Below are 21,281 nucleotides of genomic sequence, written 5' to 3' on the forward strand. Positions count from 1 at the left end.
GAATATTGTTGACTGTTGACAGTTTGACTTTGACAGTTATTTGTCGTTTCTCGAGGTAGGGGGTGTGTACGTTGCTGCAGATATTGTAAATTATTTATTGAATGGATAGAAATTGTACACACCAGCAACCGAGCATTTTCAATAACACTATATTATTTGCTACAGGACTTCGCGTTGACTGCCCAGAGTCCGCGAATTCGGCTGTTCTTCTCAACTGATAATACCGGTTGCGCCTGATTAATCACAATTTTGTGATAAAAGGTATTAGTATAGTTTTTATCATTGGTCTACAGATTTAGATACTTAAAACCATGTTTAAAACGATGTTTATGTCGAATATTATTGTATTTTTCAGAGTGAACCATGTCGCAAACGCTCACATTCGGTGACTCATGCGCCCCGATAACTTGTCATGCGTGGAACAAGGATAGGAGCCGTAAGTGGAAATTTAATATGTTATTAGAACCCTTCGTGATTTGACTCCAGACATCACTGCCACAACTATTTTTGCACTTACAAATTACAACTTACAACTGTGTCTAGTGCTGCTGTGTTCTGGTGTTAATGATGTGGTAAATAAGAAACCCTTATAGGGCATTCCAACTTAGTCATAAGTGGCAATGCTTCATAAAACCAAAAATCAAGTTTCAACCATCATTCAATCAATATAAAAGAGTTATAACACATTTATCTTAACTGAGGTTGATTAGATTTGTCCATTAGCAGCACAGAGAACTCTTCTGTCAGTTGGACTGCATGTTTGTTTACCATATTCCTTTCAAAAATATCTAACGTTGATTGTGTGACCTCTGTTTGTTTAATATTATATTACATTTATAAAGAATACTTCGTTTGGTACATAACAAATATTAAGTCTAATCAAATCAATCAAGCAGCAATCATTACTAAGCTGCATTTACAGAAAAAAAATCACATTTGTTGGATTGAAAATATTTCTATATCTGTTAAAATCATTTCCACCCAAAAATTTTTCATTTATTTTATTTTTTAATATTTCAACTTTAAATGACTCTCCTGTAATACTAATCTATCCTGTAAAGTTTACGAAATTTTGCCTTTGAAGCGTCACTATGATTATATTGTGAAAAACTGACATGACACCATTTGGAATCTGTCCATTGCATATCGATTAGCAGAATAGTAGCTTTGTGTTTGCAACCACATGTCCATGATGAAACAACTGTCCTGTTATTGCAGCTGTAGTTTAACTAACATTGTCTAATTCAAATGTGCTGTAATCATAGATATATTATCCTACTGACGTAGGGTAGATTGGCAATATGAAATGTCAAGCGAGACTAAAAACTGATTATTTATGTGTGTGTGAAATGCCAAAGTATGCATCGCTAGTGTTACTGCTAATAATGTATCGATACCGATTAAAGAAAGATATCAATAACAAATTTATTTATCAGTTTGTTCAGTCAGTGACTTAAAGAGGATACAATCGCTAAAGATTAATTATGCTGGTGAAGACCGCCAATAAATAAAAAAAAAGAAAAATATCAATGCGCGCAGTTATGTAGCTATGAAACAAATTGTAGTAGTTACTTGCTACCTGTATTATAAATTGATGCAGTTTATGGAGTTTTCATATCTTTTGGCAGGTGTAAGGGAGTTAAAAAAACTATGAACGTTACTCATAAGATTTTTTTATTTTTTATTTATTGTTTACTATTTAAGTGTCTTCTAAACGCTTCAATACTTTTCTTCAATTTCTTCTTCCTCGGAGAATTGTCCAAATCAGTAACATTACCTGCAGAAGTACAGGGCACTTCATGATCAAATTCGAAGCTATAAAAATAGCGATTCACCCGGTATACATTTAAAACGAATTTAAAGTCTACATTCGCGTAAGTAGCCAATAACTATACATGTTATCCTATGTATTTCAAAAATACATACGGGCATAAATAATGTAGGTACTGATCCAGAGCATAGCTTTACTATTTGTGAACCTCGATTAGAAAAACATTTTGGTTCAAAATGTTTACTACATATAGTAGAATTTTTACTAGGAACCCATTCCTTTCTATCTACCATTTTCAACCATTTTTGTCGAACATCTATATTCTTAGGAAATCTGAAATGAAGAATAAAATCCAAATTTTATAAAAATATTACATGATATATAGTGTAGTTTGAATATGGTAACCCTACATGAATAAAGATCCTAACAGCACCCGCGGCTTTGCCCGCGTTTAAAAAAAATAACCTACCATACTTCTGAAAATGTATACCCTAAAGAATTTTAACGATGCAATAGGATTAATATTTAATGAACATCATGTTCGTCTATACCGAACAGTTTAGTCAGCGCACGCCGGTAAAGTATCATATCTTTCCCAATTTCCGCTGACTTGATGTATATATTTATTTTCCTGTGACTTTTTGTTCAATCGTAATAAAATATAGCCTATAGCACTCCTGAATAGTGTTATTTTCTGATTGTGAAAGAAAATTCATGATCGGTTCAGTATTTCCGAAAATTAGCCCTTACAAACAAACAAACAAAATTACAAACTTTACCTCTTTATAATTACAGTCCTGTAACTTAATCAGTGCACATGCACCATCAATAATAACACAGTCATAAATATTTTAATTGTGTCCTATTAATTACAAAATGGGCCCTTAAAATAGAATTCTTATAGACGTCTTATAATTCTATTCTTATCATAGACATCCATATATTATATTAAATATATGAATACTTCCACTTGCTGTTTTGTTTTGATTACGTCCCGTTCCAATGATTTGGAATTGACGAATCACTCGAGAGTTACTAAATTTATTCCTTTTTCTAAATAATACTTTTCTTACATAAATAGTATAAAATGTCATTGCTTGCAAACAGAGGATTTAAACATATAAGAATGTCAGTATAGATTGGCCTATGAAAAAAAAATTAAAATAAGTTTAACAAGACTTTATCAAAATTTACATAGATAAAATCGCCCAAAAAATATTAATCCAACAATAAAAAAAAGGTGAGGCCGGATAAGATTTTATATAAGTTGCACGCAACCTATTTAAACTATATACTTTAGAATTAGAAATATCGATAATTTTTTTTATCGATATTGTCAATACGCAACACCAAAAATTTGATAAGAAATAGCAACTATTCACGTATTTATTAATTTTTTTATTTGCATTTCTGTGCATTTCTAGTGTTTATGTGATAAATTTCGAAGATTTTTCCTATCTTTTGGTATATAACACTTTCGTAATAAGTGTAAAATATTGCCTTTAAACAGCTAAACAATTAATGTAGTACTTACATGTGAAATGAGTATTTTTGTGGGTTTTCTTTCTTGGATGAGTTACATCCAGGTACAGCACACGTAACCATGGCCAAACACTTTTAGTAAGCACTGTTTTAACTGTTTTTGATTAATAATATTGAAAAATAAGCGCGATTTAGTTTTACAATAATAAACATCAGGCTGACTTGGGCTGACAGCCTATACGTGAATGGCCTCGCCTGTCTATCTCGCTCTAACACACACGTATACTATGCTCTGACTCTTTCGGATTGCCAATCTATTAGTATAATATATCTATGGCTGTAATAGTGTAAAAATTGACAATACCAATGAAATTGATTGATACTATAGTCCGATTCATAATTAGGTGTCCAAAATGTAAACAAAGGTGTTGACCTATCAAGAAAATATGTGTCAAATGGCAGTTTCTTATTTTTGACAATATTCAATTAAGACATCGATAATAAAATAATAATCTAAATAAATTAAAATCAATTCACATTTTCCAATATTTATATTAACTCAATTTCATTTCATACAGTAATAATAATAAAAAACAAGATTTATGAGAAAAAATTAAATTGTGATAATGGTCACACAATCGGAATCCAAAACATTTTTTGTGCCGCCATTTTTAAGTTTCGTAGTTGTCATAGTTGTCGTAGTTGTCTTATTATTAATTTTCGTGATCGTGATCGAACTCGAATTTTTTCTAGTTTTCATAGCGCGTTTTTTTAAATTGTGTGCAGTTATTAAGTTTTTGTTTTATGTTGAATTTTGTGAAAGTTTTCGTTTCTTGTTAATTTGTTAAGGTTTGCAATACCTGTCATCGAATTTTGACAATGACATTTCTTTGTTTACATTTTGGACACCTAATTATGAATCAGACTATACAAATATTTCCCCCATTATTCAATTTGTTTTCCTTGTTTCAAGCTATATTTATCAAAGTTTGTCTGGTCCAAATTTGATGTTTGGCAATGAAACCAATTATGGTGTTTTAAATTGTTGATTCACGTCAGTTATCCTTGATATTATGTATATGGACAAAATTTCCATTATTATTTAATTTTATTCAATGTTTTGCAGAGATTGCATTTTCTCCAAACAACAATGAAGTGCACATCTACCAAAAGGAGGGCAGCGAATGGAAGCAAACCAATAACTTGGTGGAACATGACCTCAGAGTTATGGGCATTGACTGGGCACCAAACACCAACAGGATTGTTACCTGCTCCGTCGATCGTAATGCATACGTGTGGACGCAAACTGAAGATGGTAAATGGAACACTACCCTTGTTCTGTTGCGTATCAACCGTGCGGCCACCTGCGTGAAATGGTCACCCATGGAGAATAAATTTGCAGTTGGCTCTGGGGCTCGCTTGATTTCTATCTGTTACTTCGAGAAAGAGAACAACTGGTGGGTATCTAAGCACATCAAGAAACCCATTCGTTCAACTGTAACTACATTAGATTGGCATCCTAACAATATTCTCCTTGTCGCTGGCTCTACCGATTTTAAGGTTAGGGTGTTCTCAGCTTACATAAAAGATATTGAAGATCAGCCCGGCCCTAATGTTTGGGGATCAAAGTTACCATTAGGACAGCTGCTGGCTGAATTTCCATTCTCTTCGGGCAGTGGCTGGATCCACAGCGTGTCGTTTTCGGCCGACGGTAGAAAAGTAGCCTGGGTGGGGCACGACAGCTCCATCAATGTAGCTGATGCTACTCAAGGTAGAGCTGTAATTAAACTTAAGACTGAATATCTGCCATTCCTGGGATGCAATTGGATATCCAATAATTCTTTGATTGTAGCTGGACACAGTTGCATTCCCTTACTTTACTGCCACGATGGCGACGAGATTAGATTCGTCGCCAAATTGGACAATACTCAGAGGAAGGAGTCGGGCGGTTTGTCCGCCATGAAGAAGTTCCAGTCGCTCGATCGTCAGGCTCGTATTGAAACCAGCGACACATACTTGGACTCTATCCATCAGAATGCTATTACTTGTATTAGCCTCTACAAGGGCACGAAAGCTAACGCGAAGAAGTTCAGCACTTCAGGCCTGGACGGACAACTAGTCATCTGGGACTTGGAATCACTGGAAAAATCTATTGAGGGCCTTCAGATTGTTTAATAATACACAGCCAAATATTGTATTATTTTATTTATTTTATAAGGGATAATATAATCAGTTTGCGTGCGAGTTCTGAAATCACTCAATAAGGTTGGGATAACACGGAAAGCTGTGAAAAACCATCACAATCACAGTTGGATCAGTCTAGCCAGAAGAAAATGTGAAGCAAACAGCGGTGAGTGAATTCAGCGCTCCATACAGTAAAAACTTCAAATATACAGAATAAACTATAATTTATAGGTACAACATCTATGTTTTTATTATACAATTTAGACTTTAACATTGATAATCAAATAATTTAAATTTATATAATATAAATTAGACAATAAGACTACTACACGCTAGTAATAGATCACTTTTAATACTACTGAAGTACTGATTGCTGTCATTATTACATTAAAAATTAAGGAATCAACGAGTCGTGTTATGATTTACCTAGCGCAGTGTCGCATGTTTAACAATAAACTACTAAGTGATAGTAAACCTACAGAACTATAAGGCCATATTTGTATGCAAGAGCCGACCTTCGCCTTTATTTAGGAAGGAGCTAGATTTAAATTGGCGCTCGTTTTAAATTAAAGGGTGACGTATTGTGTCACTAATTTAACGGTTTACCGTACGCCAAGATTATCAAGGATGATAAGATTATCACGAAAAAACAAGTTATATTAATTAGCAAGCGAATTATAAATCTGATAGTGAAAAATAAAAATACAGCGTAACAGTTATTGTCAATTTGGTGCTCCTTCCTAATCCGATATTTGGTGAAGTCCCTCCGTTATCGATCGGTGGGATCGGCTCTGATGCTAATTTAAAGCACTTTACATTATGCAACGTCACAAGATGAGTTAAGATTATGGGTTAAAGGCAGTTAGCTTGTGCATGTACATTCGCCAACTATTTTTTTCACATCTAAGTAATGAATGACGTATTGCATAATGTGAAGTGGTTTTAGTGCGCGGCGACGATGTTGAAGACGGGCCCGATGCGGATGAACACGCGGCGGAGAACTGAACGGAGCTCCGGCTTCAGGTCGAAGCACGTGATCTCGCACAGCAGCGGGTAGTAGCTGGACACGTGGGCCGCAAACTAAACATAAGAAATAAAACGATTATAGTAACAAATATACGTCACCCTTTCTGCACCGATATTCCATTTACATTAACTCATGTCTGTCATAGACGGTTGGTATTTGGAACGTGCAAGATTTTTCTCCACGTGCAAGATTTCTTGAAGTATTGCTTGATAATTTAATGAGGGAGATTACGATTGAACAGCAGTAGCCTAGTACATGGAAACTCAAGTCCCGATCGGGTCCAGGTTCAAATCAATTAAATCATTTTTTTTTATTCAAAATAGGTTCTTTACAGAGCACTTTTTGAATGTCAGTAAAACTACCACCACTTCACAAGGTGTTTCCTTATGGAGAAGAAACGGCATTCGAATTCCAGACCACTGATTTAACAAAAGTTATGTGTTTTATAAATTAATCACAATAACCAGCTGAAACCTGGACACCTTAGACATCTTAAAAAAAATCACAAAGGTGTGTGAAACCGCTTGGCCAGCGCAGTGGACTATGGCCTGAATCCCTCTAATTCTGAGAGGAGACCCGCGCCCAGCAGTGGGAATACCAGATGGACCGTGTGGCGTTGGTTGCATCGGTATATACCAAAACAAAAATTGCAAAATGCATAGTATCGTAGCAATCTATAAAAAATATTTGCGTGGAATAATAAAGATTAGATCAGTATTAACGAACATAAACATGCATTGTTCTTTCGTCGAAGTACCTAGTCTACACTAATATTATAAAGAGGAAAAATTTGTTTGTTTGGTTGTAATGGAATAGTGTCAAAAACTACTGGACCGATTTTAAAAATTCTTTCACCATTCGAAAGCTACATTATCCACAAGTAACATAGGCTATATTTTATATAAAATATATTTGATAAATAGATTTTGAGGCGGTACAAACTTTGCCGGGTCAGATAGTTTTATATATTTAGCTTTAGATGGTGATCATGTAGCTAAAATATTTATGTATATTTCGCTTGTAGTTTAATAAATCCGGAACAATTTAGTTCATTCCTTTGTTTTGGATATCATGTTTAGTAAGATCTGATATCATAATTTCGATAAATTCAAATTATAAAGTTATCTCAAAAGAATGTCTACAAAATTTTTGATGTAATTACTGTGAAACACAAAGGTATTTTGCATTTTTGTCCCCAGTTTCATAAGTGTCTATATAACAATAATTTATTATATGCAACAAATCAACAATCAGCCAGTACAAAAAGCTACGCTCTGTGTGCTATTCACAATTAATTTAATTTAGATCGCTTTTGAGATAGACAAACATGCCGTCGATATATCTTTACATTCTTGTGATAAAGTTTCAATCTTTATTTGTAAAATTTTATTTGCAGTATTCTATAAATCAAGTAAAGGTTCCATTACGTTATAGTTTTACTTTCTACGCAATAAAGATTTATAAGCATAAATTTTGTACACTTCGTTGGTATGCACAAACTGTTAAACTGCAAGTGCGCATTGCATGACATCATCAGAGCTTTACATCGACGTATTAATATGTCAACGTATACGGCAGTTTCCTTATGCGATTATAGGTACAGGCAACTATCTAATTTACTGTATATTTAAATGCGTGGATAAGTATCACGTGATAACAAGTGACATGCGCCAGGAAGTTATGTCATTTTAATTTCCGGCCTAAATATTCATATTATTATGCGTCTAGGTAATATCCTATAGGCGCTATGAATTTGTATAAGAAATGGAACAGGTACTCACTCTTTCGTCGGGCATCTTCAGTATTCTGGTCAGAATCAGAAGCAGAATTGACGTCCACGCATCTCTGTGGGCCTCATTGTTGAGACCGGCGAAATATTCGAGAGCTTCGCAGCAAATCGTTATGAGACTTTTCTGTACTGCAGGCCAATGACTCCGCCGAGCTTCATCGCTGTACATCTTGAATAATATCCGAAGAACGCAAGCGAGCGATTGGGTTTCTTGTTTCAACATATTAGGCTTCACGGAGCCCTTAAAGTTTGCTTTCCAGAGCACATTTCTCTGTGCGTTATTTGTATTGAATGTTTTAGCGAATCGATGACTGCACATGAGGCATTCCACAAGTCGTAGCAAGTGTGGTGAACTAAGCAGTCGATACATGCCCTGTTCTTCACGCTGACATTCTTGTTCCGTTCCCGGAGTGCCTCCTGTTAATTCGGCGGCGGCTAGCGCCAGCGTTTCGGCGTCCTCCTTCCTCGATGTTGCTGGGTAGAAGACAATGTTATCGATAGTTTGAATAAGTTCCAACTGCACTACGCATTTAATTAGCAGGCTGTTGAAAACACGGTTGGACGATTTTGCTTCATCTCCTTGGGGTTTCTTAAGAATACCGTGCCGGACGTGAGGCGTTTCTCCTTCCTCACCGTCATCAGGTTTCCAAGTGAGCAACGTAGTAGGGAGTGTGCTGTTGAATATGTCCAACATAATCTGACACGTCTTACTCCAGGTATCTTCGTTGAACTTTGTTCCGTTTGAGATGACTAGATTTTCCAAGCAGTTTGTGCCAGATCGAGCGAGTTGCTCGTTGTCTTGTTGCACGCACCAGTGAAGCTGTGCGTAGAGTTGTTCCAGCAAGAGGGAGCCGAGAATGTCAAAGTATTGTGTGAAGACGTCGACGATTGCGTACAACGCGTGGTTGCAAGTCGTAGTCATCCATTCGTTCTTTTCCAACTGATGCTCAGGTAACTTCATGTTATCAAAGATCCTAAATAGTATATTGAATAAATCTCTCCACCAATGGGGACGGAATGATTCGCCGTGCGTTTTAATAATCTCAAATAGGACAGTTAGTCCTCGAGTTCGCACATCTAATTTGCAGCGGCTTACGACACAAGAAAGGGAGAACAGGAGAGGAAACCATCCCCTTAACCAAACCCTATCCTCTTCGGGCGCGCCTGGTTCGCCCTCTAGTCCTGCGTGATCAGCAAACAACTGTGGCGATGTACCTACAGCCGTTGCGCAAGACCTTACCAGTCTTATTGCCTCCATGGAGGTATCAGGGAACTTTGCGTTGCAAGCAAATTCCGATAAGCATTTTACTGCATCCTGGAAAGAGTCGATCATAGCATGGAATTGCTTTTCGTATAATTCTGATATTATTTTTCCCGTTGTTTGGAATGCTAAATCAACAATAGCTTCATCTTGATCACCAGCAGCTAAGTGAAAGACCGAAAATATGTTTTTCCAACCGGACTTGATGTTTGGTGCTTGCGAGTTTACCATCTGAGCGATACATCTGACCACCATGTCTCTTATTGTCGGGGAACTATTTTTCTTCATTATATGTTCAAATGGCCTCAAAAAGTCTTTCTGGAACTTGAAATTTGCAAACTCTCCTTTTTCTATGAATTTCATTGACAGTTGCCTCAAGGAATCAACTGCAAAGAATGCTATATCTTCATTACTACTGCAGCCAACTTTATTGAAATGGTCACCTAATACTTGCCAAATGCGGGACCACTGGAGCCTAATACGACCCATATTGTAATAAGATATCTCAACAATCTTTTGCAAAGAGAACATACGCGGATTTGTTGGATGGCTTAGCTCATCTAAGGAAACTTGACAAAGGGCCTTGACAAAGTCAACTATTGCGTCACCATCTAGCCTCGTGGAACCGGTGAATATTCTATCGACCGCTACTACAACACTTTGTGAGCTCGTTTCCCCAATATGTTCCTTGACACTAGGATCTAAAGACATGAGACTGAATTTCAAAGAATCAGGCTGTGGTTTTATGCCGGAGCCTGACAAAAATTGAGGTCGAACTCCAGTCCCTATTAGCTGTGCTAGCTCTAACTGGGATATACATTTAACCACATCTAACCAACTGGAACCAAGATAGTTTCCATCTGTATGGGCAACTGTAATTAAAGTCTTAATTGTGTCAATATTCTTCGCTTTCATTTCTGTGATTGGCGAGTTTGCGGTCAACAGCGTAAACCGCGCTAATGCTTGTACGTAAGCATCCCTTTCAAGTGACATATGGAAGATGCAAGCGATACGAATGGCGCATCTAATTCCATCCAAACATAGAGAAGCTATTTCGGGATCATCACAGTCTTGTAATCCTACAGAGAATGCTGCCAGGAACGGCGTCCATGCCATCTTAAACATCGGCCTCACATGCTCAACGTGTTTGGCTGTTGTGAACGGCGTTTGTACATGAGATACTGATTCCATTAGATTCTTAGCTGCTGTTGATATTTGTTCCATCTCCATGTTCCATATCAGCTTACGTTTCTTTTCATTGGCAATCATGTGTTTTCCTGGTTTGGATGTATTTTTCATTTTTATTTCATGGCCGGCAATTTCGTCATATATTTGCGACAGGTATTCACGTGGCAGATCATTATTGTCACTAATGCCACTATTCAATTTAATATACTGTTCTTTTGTCATTTTATTCTTGACTTGTGGCGAATGCAAATCTGTTGTTAGCATTATTATGGAAAACGCTAATACGTATACCGTGTCGGCACTCATAAATAGCGTGTTAGTCGGATTGCATACACAATATCGAGCAGCAAACTTCTCCATTAATCTGTCTATCTTTTGTGCTTCTCCAGGCAATCTAAAGCCTTCTAAGAAATGGCGAAGTGCAGCAACTATATCCATATTAGAAAACTTCATAGAGTCCACATAAGCATACATAACCTCTTTTGAATGGTCGTCATTTTCGCCTAAATATTCACCAATAAATATTTTGTCAATTCTTTCATCAGTTAATAGCCACTCAGCGATTTCTTTCGTAGAAGTACCCAGAAGACCTTGTTCTTGAAGAAATGCCACCCCTTTCTTTGGTTTTCTGTTAAACAAGTCTATGCCTGTTTCCCAAACTTCCTTTTGTTGTTTTAGGACCTCAAACTGTTCGGGTGAATCCAATGTTTCCCTGTTGCCAATATTGCTAGACCCTGTGGAGACCAGACTTAGGCTTGAGCCCCCATGAGACTTAATACTTTGATGATCTGTGTCTTCTTTGACTGGTCTTTCCCCAAGGGTAGTTTGCATGTTTGGATTGATATAAAGTTCCTTGCTCCATTCTACCATGCACTTCAGAATTGAAACGAGACATTCAAGTCCTCTGATCCTCATAGATTTTTCTTGGTTTGGGGTAGCTCCTAATTCCAAAGCTTGTCTTCCTTGTGCAATCTTAGACACATCATTTACAAGCCTTTGGAATAGATTTGCTGCAGATAAGTCACAATCGTAGTTCACATAAATATCAACAACACTCTGAGCATCGCCACAGATCCTGGTAAGGGCCTGAATTACCATCCACTTGTGTTCAAATGAAGAACTTGAGGTCTCCAAAATATTCATAAATATTTCCTTGAAGAACACCTCAATCTGTTTCTTTAAATGGACTTTGAAATTTTGAAGTAGAGCCAAGAATATAGCCAATGAAAGCTCAAACACTTCAGGTACAGAACTGACACCATTCTTAGATAATGCTACACAAAGATATTGCTTGATAGCAGTTATAAACATCTCATTATTTCTAAATACAGGGCCAGCATTTTGAAGAATAGAAAGTAGTAAATGAAGGGATAGAATTTTTGATCTTAATTCATGTGATTTAGGGTCAGGGGTGCCTTCGGGTAATGGCTTCATAGATAATTTGCATAAAGCTCTGAATACTAAGAATGCATCTTTATGGAGAACATGTGTGAATTTAGCTGTAACAGAGTTGTCATTCTCAGAGGCCACATCAACACTTTCTTGTGAAGGAATCCTTGTGATTGAAGCTTCTGTATTTGCCTGTCCATTGCTCTCTTGTGACACACTTCCAGAATCAGATGGGTTTTCGTTATTGTCAGGACTATGACTTAAGTCATCAGTATTTTTCTTAGAAGCAATTGTTACAGCATTGTCTATCACTGAATCAACAATTTGCTTAGCAATCAGTTTTGCCTCCAAAATTTCATCCACTCTTTCTTCATGAGACATCTGATTATCTTTATGATCTTGATTAACATGGTTTCCTTGCTGCTCTTCCATGTTAAGGTTGCCATTGGGCATTTTATGATGTAATTCAGATAGCTGGTTGCCATTTCCTTCAGACTCTAAGGCCTGATTCTCCATTTTAGTAAATATAACATTAAGCATTTGTGTTAGTGTTGCTCTGGCGGTTGTCTGATTGATAAGATTCTTACTGGCTAAATAAATATTATAACATGTCCTGACAGCGAGCAGTACAGTTCCTTCATGGACTTCTACATGCTGGCTAGTGATTACTGTGAGGAGGGCTTTAATTATTTGAAGCTGTACACCTTCATCAGTCTGTGGTCCATTGAAACAACTGCAAATTGTCTCAACGATTCTGTCTATGAGAAGTTTTCTCGGTGTGGTGGAATCAGGAATGTTGCCAGTCAAGTGGCCATACGCAATTAATTTCTGCAGGCAGTCGAGTGCAGTCACCACTATCCTGGAAGCTTTGCTCTGGCATGCCAATTCAAATGGTAGAAAGTACTTCTCAGCAGTGATAATATTGGAGGAGTCATTTTTTGGTAAGGGAAGAGTGCCTGATGTGGGACTTTCTGATAATTCCACTTGACCTCCATTTTTTAGTTCTTCTTTTATTTCCTCTGAAATAAGATAATTTTCATTGAAATAATGTATACATAGAAACTTTCTAATAGTTAAAAAAAATAATATACTCACAAAATAATAATGAACACTCCTATATTGAAATAAAACTTTATTACTCTCCAATAAGAAAATAAATAAATTGAAAATGAACAGCTCATACACCAATTTACTTCACAAAAAAAAAAAAAAAAACAACATACATACAAGCGGCTCTTGGGCAATTTACTACATATACGATTTTTTTTAAGTTCATTGGATGACATAAAATGTATGTAATCTGTGTGCAATTGTACACTTTATTTCAAATTGATTATACATGCTTCTATTTACATCATTATGTACACTACAAATAAGTATAAAATAAAAGCAGGTATGATAAAAATTAAGTCTATAACATTTAATTTAATATATAGCAGATAAGAAATACATAAGGAAAATAAAAATATGATTCATTCAAGCTAATTATTTTGCAATAGTAGTCCTTGCTTTCTTATGCATTTTGCAATAGCCATATCTGGGCCAGCACTTCAAATTACTGTGGAGTGTCATATTACAGATAGGGCTCAGTACTAATGAACAGCGTTAATATTCGGTCACCACGGTACAAACTCTCGTGATAACACGAACAATCCCCCACTACCACTTTACAAGGTCATGGCACCAATCGCCACTCGAAAAAAAACTGTATCAATTTCGTAACTTAATCCATAATTTAATTAGGAAAACCTGTAACACAGCTACATCAACTAATAATTACGTTATCTACCCGTTACAACGTCAAGATGTCTTACCGAGGGCGACTTCACAGGATTTTTTCAACTGACTGTGATAGGACCTTTTTATGTCCTTATCCGCTAATATTTTTTCCAAAGCTCTGACTATAAACATCTCTTTAGTTTTCAAGTTGGTTTGCATCATTAGTTTATGGCAATCACTCCATTCGTTCCAACCGGAGTCGACTTAGTTCCTCGGTGGTCTTGTCATTTACGTTAATTTGTTTTGAGGCACTGTTGTATTGTATTCGCAAGTTATTTGCGCATCCGAATATAGCACAAATCAAACATCACAAAAGTTCAAACGGCAAACAATATACGTGAATCCATTTTAGCGAAACAGGGATTTCTCTATTCACACCTCATCACAAACATGTCATATAAAAGCTGCGTTCATTAACTGCGGCCGAAGAATGAATTGATTGACTATTGATACGGAATACTTTTATTTTAAATTTAACACTGTAAGAATAACTTTATATTATAATATTAAACCGTTAATTAAACAAATAAATACAAATGTTATAGAATTGCGTTGATATACTATCTGATAATTTAAATAAATTACTAATTCCAATAGGATGTAAAGTAATTAGATGAAACGGAACGCATATTGTCAGTACTTATTTCGTGTTTTGGAAGCGTTCAATAAAACAAACTTCGAAATGATATGTTTATGCAATATATTTTTTTAACAAAAGATATACCTACTAAAAGATACAGTTTACTTCGTAATTAGTTTTTTTATATAAAATTAATATTTTACAGATTACCTTCTATTATACAATCTGTGCTAAATTATTATCTAAAGACTCTAAAGTATTTATTATCTATAGAGCTCGAAAAAAATATAATATGACGTATGGTGTCTTCGAGTGATGAGCGCCGTTATTTACAGATTTGTGTGATTTTTAGAATTAATAACACAACGAGATTTTAATTTGTAGTTGTTCCCTGTGTGTTAAACAAAATTGCTTCCACAATGACTGTTACGCGGGTGGCGGAATCCCGCACAGAATTTAAGTTAAAAACTCTACCGGAAGACGCGATCTCAAGTGTAAAATTTGCCCCAAAATCAAACCAATTCCTTCTTGTATCCTCATGGGATTGTTCGGTGAGACTATACGATGTTTCAGCGAATATTGAGAGGCATAAATACAACCATGAATTACCTGTACTTGATGTTTGTTTTCGGGTAAGTGAAAATAGTGATCAACGCGCTTTATTTATGTATAATCCCCTTATTTTAAGTTAATTTCCTAATTAATTTAGAGCCCATTGGTATAAATAATACGAAACCATGGACAAAATTGTTTTTTTTATTTTAATACTAGTAATTTTAATACTACTTCCAGGATGCAGTCCACTCGTACAGCGGAGGGCTCGACCAAACCTTAAAAATGTACGACCTGAATGCAACGTCAGAGACGATACTAGGGGATCATAAAGGTGCAATACGTTGCGTGGAGTTTGCTAATGAGGTGAATGCAGTGCTCACGGGCAGCTGGGACGGTACGGTCAAGATGTGGGACAGTAGAGTGCCAAACTGTGTCGGGACTTATAACCAGGGGAATGAAAGGGTATGAATTTTTATGAACTGTTTCATTTCATTTTAGTACAGTATGTAATGTAATTATTATGTACAACTCCTGTTTTATATGGGGTTGGCTACAAATGTGAATGGGTGGCAGCGACCACTTACCATCAGGTAGACAGAAAACTTGTCTTTACCCTATTGTCATTAAATAAATCAAATGTAGTCCAATTACAAAAATATACACACCTTGGTAGTTATCAACATAGGAATAGCACTCAATGCAATAATTATATGACAGTATTATTCACCTGTCAGTTTTATCAAACTAAAATAAGTTTTTTGTTTTAGTTGTGATATTTATCTTCATAGCTTTCCTTTTCTTATAAAAAATTATAAAAACGCTACTATGGATTAAGTAGATTAACTATACAAAGCTGAATTTTACTACCCAGCCAAGCCAACTAGACGAACAGGTGGAATATAAATCAATTTCTCAAAACAAGTTATCATTTTTTTGCCAGCGGTACGCACATATATTGCGAGTGACGTCACGTTTAACATTCGTCTACTTGACTTGGTCGACTAGTATATAGTAATAATTAATAGACATAACGGCACGATTACGATTCTTACGGCGCCAAAATTTGAATGCGGATCCTTATAGATCTCGACGAGACAAGACGAAAAGTAAGAATAAATTTTTTTGATATCTCGCTTAGTTTTCGAAATATCGATATTTAAAAATCGAAAAATAAAAAAAAAAAATATTCTTTTAATGATGTATTTCGATAGATTTTTGGAAAAGAAAACGAAAACAAAGAATAATTTTTTTCGATATGTTGCTTAGTTTTCAAGATATTAATAAATACATTATTAAAAATGTTGGAATTTTATTGAAAAAATTTTTTGAAGATATATTTTATCCTTTATTATGATTATCACTATTATTATGATAATAACAATAATAATAAAAAAAACCTAACCTAACCTAACCTAACCTAACCTAAACCTAACCTAACCTAACCTAACCTAACCAATACCAACTCAAATTTCAATCACCTCTAACTTCGTTGTCCCTTGCCCGATTTCTAATTATTTTATACCATCGTACTCGTCTCAACGATACCTTTTCGCACATACTACTTCCGTTTCTCTCCGTTTTCTAAATTTTTAAATATAATTTTCTCCGTTTTTCAAATATCAATTTTTGGTTTTTCTCATTTTCCTCCGCCGTTTCTTAACGAATTCTCTTCATTTTTCTTCTACCGTATTCTGCACGTCCTCCCCTATCCGGAGATACCAGTCGCACCCGTTTCCGCCGCGCCGTTCCTCGGCAATTTCACTTTTAAAACCCAAAAAATCGAAATTTTCGAATAATTTTTGAGTATCGATATCTCGAAAACTAAGCGAGATATCAAAAAAAAATATTCTTACTTTTTGTCTTGTCTCATCGAAATCTATACGGATCCGCATTCAAATCTTGGCGCCGTAAGAACCGTAATCCCCCCGACATAACAACTGTACTATTGATATAATTACAATTTTCAGGTGTACACAATGAGCATAGTTGGTGAAAAGTTTGTAGTGGGTACATCTGGTCGTAAGATCTTTGTATGGGATGTACGTAACATGGGCCATGTGAACCAGAGGCGGGAGTCCTCTCTAAAGTACCAAACACGCTGCATCAGGGTGTTCCCTAACAAGCAGGGCTACGTCCTCAGTTCCATCGAGGGTAGGGTTGCGGTGGAATACTTGGACAGTAATCCAGAAGTGCAGAAGAAGAAGTATGCATTTAAATGCCACAGAACAAAGGATGGAGGTATGTGGATGAGATTGTATGTATGAACAATTTTCAATATGACCATCTTTGAATACGGTTTAAAGAATATTATCTTTGTACATTGTATGTATTGTATGTATTTTTAAGAAATTGAGATAAAAAAAAAAAAAAAAAAAATACCATACTCCTCCGAAACGGCTTTACCGATTTCACCAAATTTTATATGCATATTCAGTAGGTCTGAGAATCGGCTACTATCTATTTTTCATACCCCTCAGTGATAAGGGTTGTTTACCCTTAACATTTTTTTATTTATATGGCAACACAAAGTTTGCCAGGTCAGCTAGTATGTTATAGAATTTTTGTCACATTTTTCTCCGAACGTGAACAATCTCGCTCATGCCGATTATGTGTTGAATTTTGGAACAAATCGATTTTAATGTATTACACAATACTAAAGCTATACTACTATTACTAAAGTTAATGTGATGCATGGTAAAATATTGGTGTTTATTTCGTTTTAGGCCTTGAGAAAATATATCCGGTGAACGCTATAAGCTTCCACTCAGTGTACAACACATTTGCGACGGGTGGCTCAGATGGTTACGTCAACATTTGGGATGGGTTCAACAAGAAACGCCTCTGTCAGTTCCACAGGTGAGTTTGTGATGCCCCAATACATTACCTCTCATGATGTAATTACGATTTTATCACAATAATACTATATCTTTTATGACATGTATCAATCAATTGCCTATTAATAGATGACCCTCGTGGCGGAGCGGTCACCATACCGTTCTGACGCGCAGTGGGTCCCGGGTTCGAACCTGGCCAGACAGATATCTAAATGATGAAATTAGATTTCTGTTTCTGGGTCTGAGTGTTTGTGTATTTGTCTCTGTGTGTGTCCATGGCGCCACGAGACAGGGAATCCTAGAGTGGGGCTGTGAGTGTAGAAAGCGTTTAAAAAAAATTACGATTTTTTTCTCGCATGATTTAATTTTTACACAGGAAATATATATAGGAATACTTTTATAGTTATATTATCAATTATATTAATTATAATTCATGAAGTGCTTATAGAAGCCTACTTAGATATAAAATAAAAGCTTTTAAAAAGAAACGGATCAGCTTTGAATTTCTGAACTGAAGAAATAACCAGTAATTATCTATTCTGACTGAGTGTATCTAATTGATTTATATGCAACTAAAAATGCCCCTAATAAAATTGTATAAACCTTTACAGATATAACACAGCAGTGTCATCTCTGAGTTTCTCGCACGACGGCTCCGCGTTGGCCATCGCGTGTTCCCAGCTCGACGAGACCCAGGCCGAAGACCCTAAGCCCGAGGACATCATTTACATTAGATACGTCACCGACCAGGAGACCAAACCCAAATGAGGCCAGGACCACACCTGGTAGACGACCTGGAGAATGGTGGCTTCATAGGACATGTGTTATGGATTGTGCTTAGTGCTTTTTCAATTTCAACTTTACTTTGTGGTGTGTTATATTGTTAAATATAAATGTGACGGACATGTGATATGTATCGTTGTAGAGTAACAAAATTACATTGTTTAATAGTTGTATTAATAAAGATTAGGTGCATGGTGCATACTATGCTACTTTGAGAACCTGATGTGTATATCTAGGAGCAATGTCTACTATACAATGATACAGTTTACGTACCACAGGTTAATTACATGGATAAAGGAAAAAGAAGACTTTTTCATACCATTCTTTAAGAATCAGAATAATTCACCTAATTGTTATTACATAAATTATTAGTTAAATAACTTTGAACAAGCAATATGTCGCCTTTTTGTTTAATATCTTTGTACACTAATCTGTATCATCATCATCAACCCATTACTGTCCCACTGCTGGGCACGAGTCTTTTCTCAGAATGAGAAGGATTAGGCCATAGTCCACCGCGCTGGCCAAGTGCGAATTGGTAGACTTCATATACCTTTGAGATTTATTTTTTCTCTATTAATGTCAAAAGTATGCAGGTTTCCTCACGATGTTTTCCTTCACCGTTTAATAATATAATCTGTATAGTTTGGTTTATTTTCTATGAAATAACTTATTGGTTTAGCGTGTGTGATTTGAAGCCATAGGGGTGTGAGCAGTCTATCAGGTGAATAGAATTAGCTAAACGTAGGCACATTGACTACACATAGAATATACTGTATGTCCGGTATTGAAAATTAATTTTGTAAGCTATCTAAAATTGAATAAAAATAAAGTAAAATGTAAGTAACGAATAACTGAGTGTTTTATTTTTTTATTTCCTAGAAGTAAACGAGTCAATCGTCCACGTATTGTCGGAAATAAGTAGGGTGTGTTTTAACCATAGATATATTATCCTACTGATTAGAATAATCTTTTATATCACGGCGTGCGTAAATGGACGTTTTACGCACGTCTAAGTGAGACATGCCGAAAGAAGATCCAAGAAGATTGCTACTGACCGCGAGCGATAGAAGCTCGCCGGCTGCGGCCTACAGGGAAAGCAAGAACTAAACTTGAACATCTGAAGTCGTCGCTTATCGAATGTCGCTTGAATAATCGCTAGCAGACTCTCGACTGCAAACTCTGCATCAAAATACTAGATAGTAATAGATAATACAAATGAATTAGTTTATGCAAGTAACAGATATTGCAAAGTACGGTGCGTAAGGATATTGTTAGTGTTGTGTGTCGTGATATGAAACCTAGAAAAGAAAAACGAAATAGACGTAGGGTAGATAGTTTTATTCTACCATTAGTACTTGTCAACTGTTTCTCCCCTCCACCTCAGTTTCGCCGTGACCACGATCCATGCAACTGGGTCGAAATATCGGCAATACAAAAAACGCATATCGTGAGTACTCGTTACATAATAATATGTCAAATGAATTAGCTTGACTACCGAGTGCGAATGAGCCTTTAAATAAATAACTAACGCTTTTTTTACCCAAATACAATATATATATTGGGACTATCGTATGAAGACACAATGTAAATTAATTCACAGCTCAGCGCAAATTTTACGACCAAATATTTTTGATAGACCTCTAGCGGTGGAGTTTTAAGGACTAATTTTAACTTTCAATCAAATGGGCCCAAAATTTAATAACAGTGCAGTTGTAATAAAACTGTTGTCCATTGAGTTTGAATAAAATCCATATAGTATAAGACATCCACCTAAGATCGGTTATAAACTTGCTGCTACCCTTGAAAACTTAATTGTAATGCCAAGTGTGATTATTTTTGACTTACCAAACCCTACAAAACTACAAACAGGTAGGTACTACATACGTAAGTGTTAAGCTCTCCTTTATATGTTTTAAACTTTTATACGTAAACTATAGGTAGGGCTAGTATATGATTCTTAATCAATCATTGATATACTGATAATATTAATTAGTTTTATTAAACAGTATAGGTAGGTAAACGCCTGTTACTAATTTGTTCGGTGCGTGCGTGGGTGGAGTTAAAACCATTTCGATGTAGGCGCGTGGTCGTGCGAGGCGGGGCGAGATACGCATAAATCTACAAGATTTCCATGTGATGCACGCAAATCATAACCTTAATACTACCTACTACCGTTTAGACGCTAAATGTGGTAGAACTCTTTGTGGTTCAATTGCAGCGGGCATTTTCTAAATGATTGTTTTCGCCGGCGTAGTGTTGAAGCTATCCATTTCAATTAAATAACATATTCAAAGATGTTCACCCATATCTAATTCCTTTAACAGTATATATAAATCAACCAAAGACATGCAAATACAGATATAATCTTTGATTTTATTTAATAAAATTTTGTTTGATATACTCATTTGCAAAATTATCCACATTTTCGCTTTTAAATTATAACCAGTGTTCGGTAGCTAATAATTTTTATTTATAAACCAATCCTGAAAAAATACCATTATCGACTTACTATAAAGTATCTATTTCCATTATGGATTAATTTAAGGAAAATACTCCTTTTTTTTTGTAGTTAATCCAAATTTAACTCGTGTCCGTTGTTTGTTATGACTTGGACCATGCGGTTATTTATGAGAAGAGGTGCATAAACACATACTCC

General features: G+C 35.8%; 3 protein-coding genes across 4 annotated transcripts; 2 read left to right on the forward strand and 1 right to left on the reverse strand.

The window, feature by feature from the left end:
* Window positions 1–27: 27 nt before the first annotated feature.
* Window positions 28–5,843, forward strand: Arpc1 (Actin-related protein 2/3 complex, subunit 1A). 2 transcript variants are annotated; one of them, XM_073091234.1, is made up of 4 exons: window positions 28–85; window positions 166–261; window positions 356–436; window positions 4,380–5,843. In XM_073091234.1, the coding sequence occupies exons 3-4, from the start codon at window positions 364–366 to the stop codon at window positions 5,426–5,428; spliced, it is 1,122 nt and encodes a 373-aa protein (XP_072947335.1). In that variant the 5' UTR covers window positions 28–85; window positions 166–261; window positions 356–363; the 3' UTR covers window positions 5,429–5,843. The 2 variants fall into 2 exon arrangements, with proteins under 2 accessions (XP_072947335.1, XP_072947336.1); XM_073091235.1 differs by having other exon boundaries at window positions 37–55.
* On the reverse strand, window positions 5,442–14,333 carry Sec71 (ADP ribosylation factor guanine nucleotide exchange factor Sec71). Its single transcript, XM_073091233.1, has 3 exons — window positions 13,906–14,333; window positions 8,246–13,110; window positions 5,442–6,517 (listed from the first exon to the last, which is right to left on the reverse strand). The coding sequence occupies exons 1-3, from the start codon at window positions 14,030–14,032 to the stop codon at window positions 6,380–6,382; spliced, it is 5,130 nt and encodes a 1,709-aa protein (XP_072947334.1). The 5' UTR covers window positions 14,033–14,333; the 3' UTR covers window positions 5,442–6,379.
* A 402-nt stretch (window positions 14,334–14,735) lies between these two features.
* Bub3 (mitotic checkpoint protein Bub3) lies at window positions 14,736–19,476 on the forward strand. The gene is made up of 5 exons (XM_073091247.1): window positions 14,736–15,082; window positions 15,243–15,467; window positions 16,973–17,243; window positions 17,729–17,861; window positions 18,451–19,476. Exons 1-5 carry the CDS (start codon window positions 14,870–14,872, stop codon window positions 18,605–18,607), a joined length of 999 nt encoding a protein of 332 aa, XP_072947348.1. The 5' UTR covers window positions 14,736–14,869; the 3' UTR covers window positions 18,608–19,476.
* Window positions 19,477–21,281: the final 1,805 nt, after the last annotated feature.

Source organism: Epargyreus clarus, unplaced genomic scaffold (assembly GCF_041222505.1).
Source record: "Epargyreus clarus isolate Ecla_fem2 unplaced genomic scaffold, WU_Ecla_fem_2.2 ptg000034l, whole genome shotgun sequence".
Taxonomy (NCBI): Eukaryota; Metazoa; Arthropoda; class Insecta; order Lepidoptera; family Hesperiidae; genus Epargyreus; species Epargyreus clarus.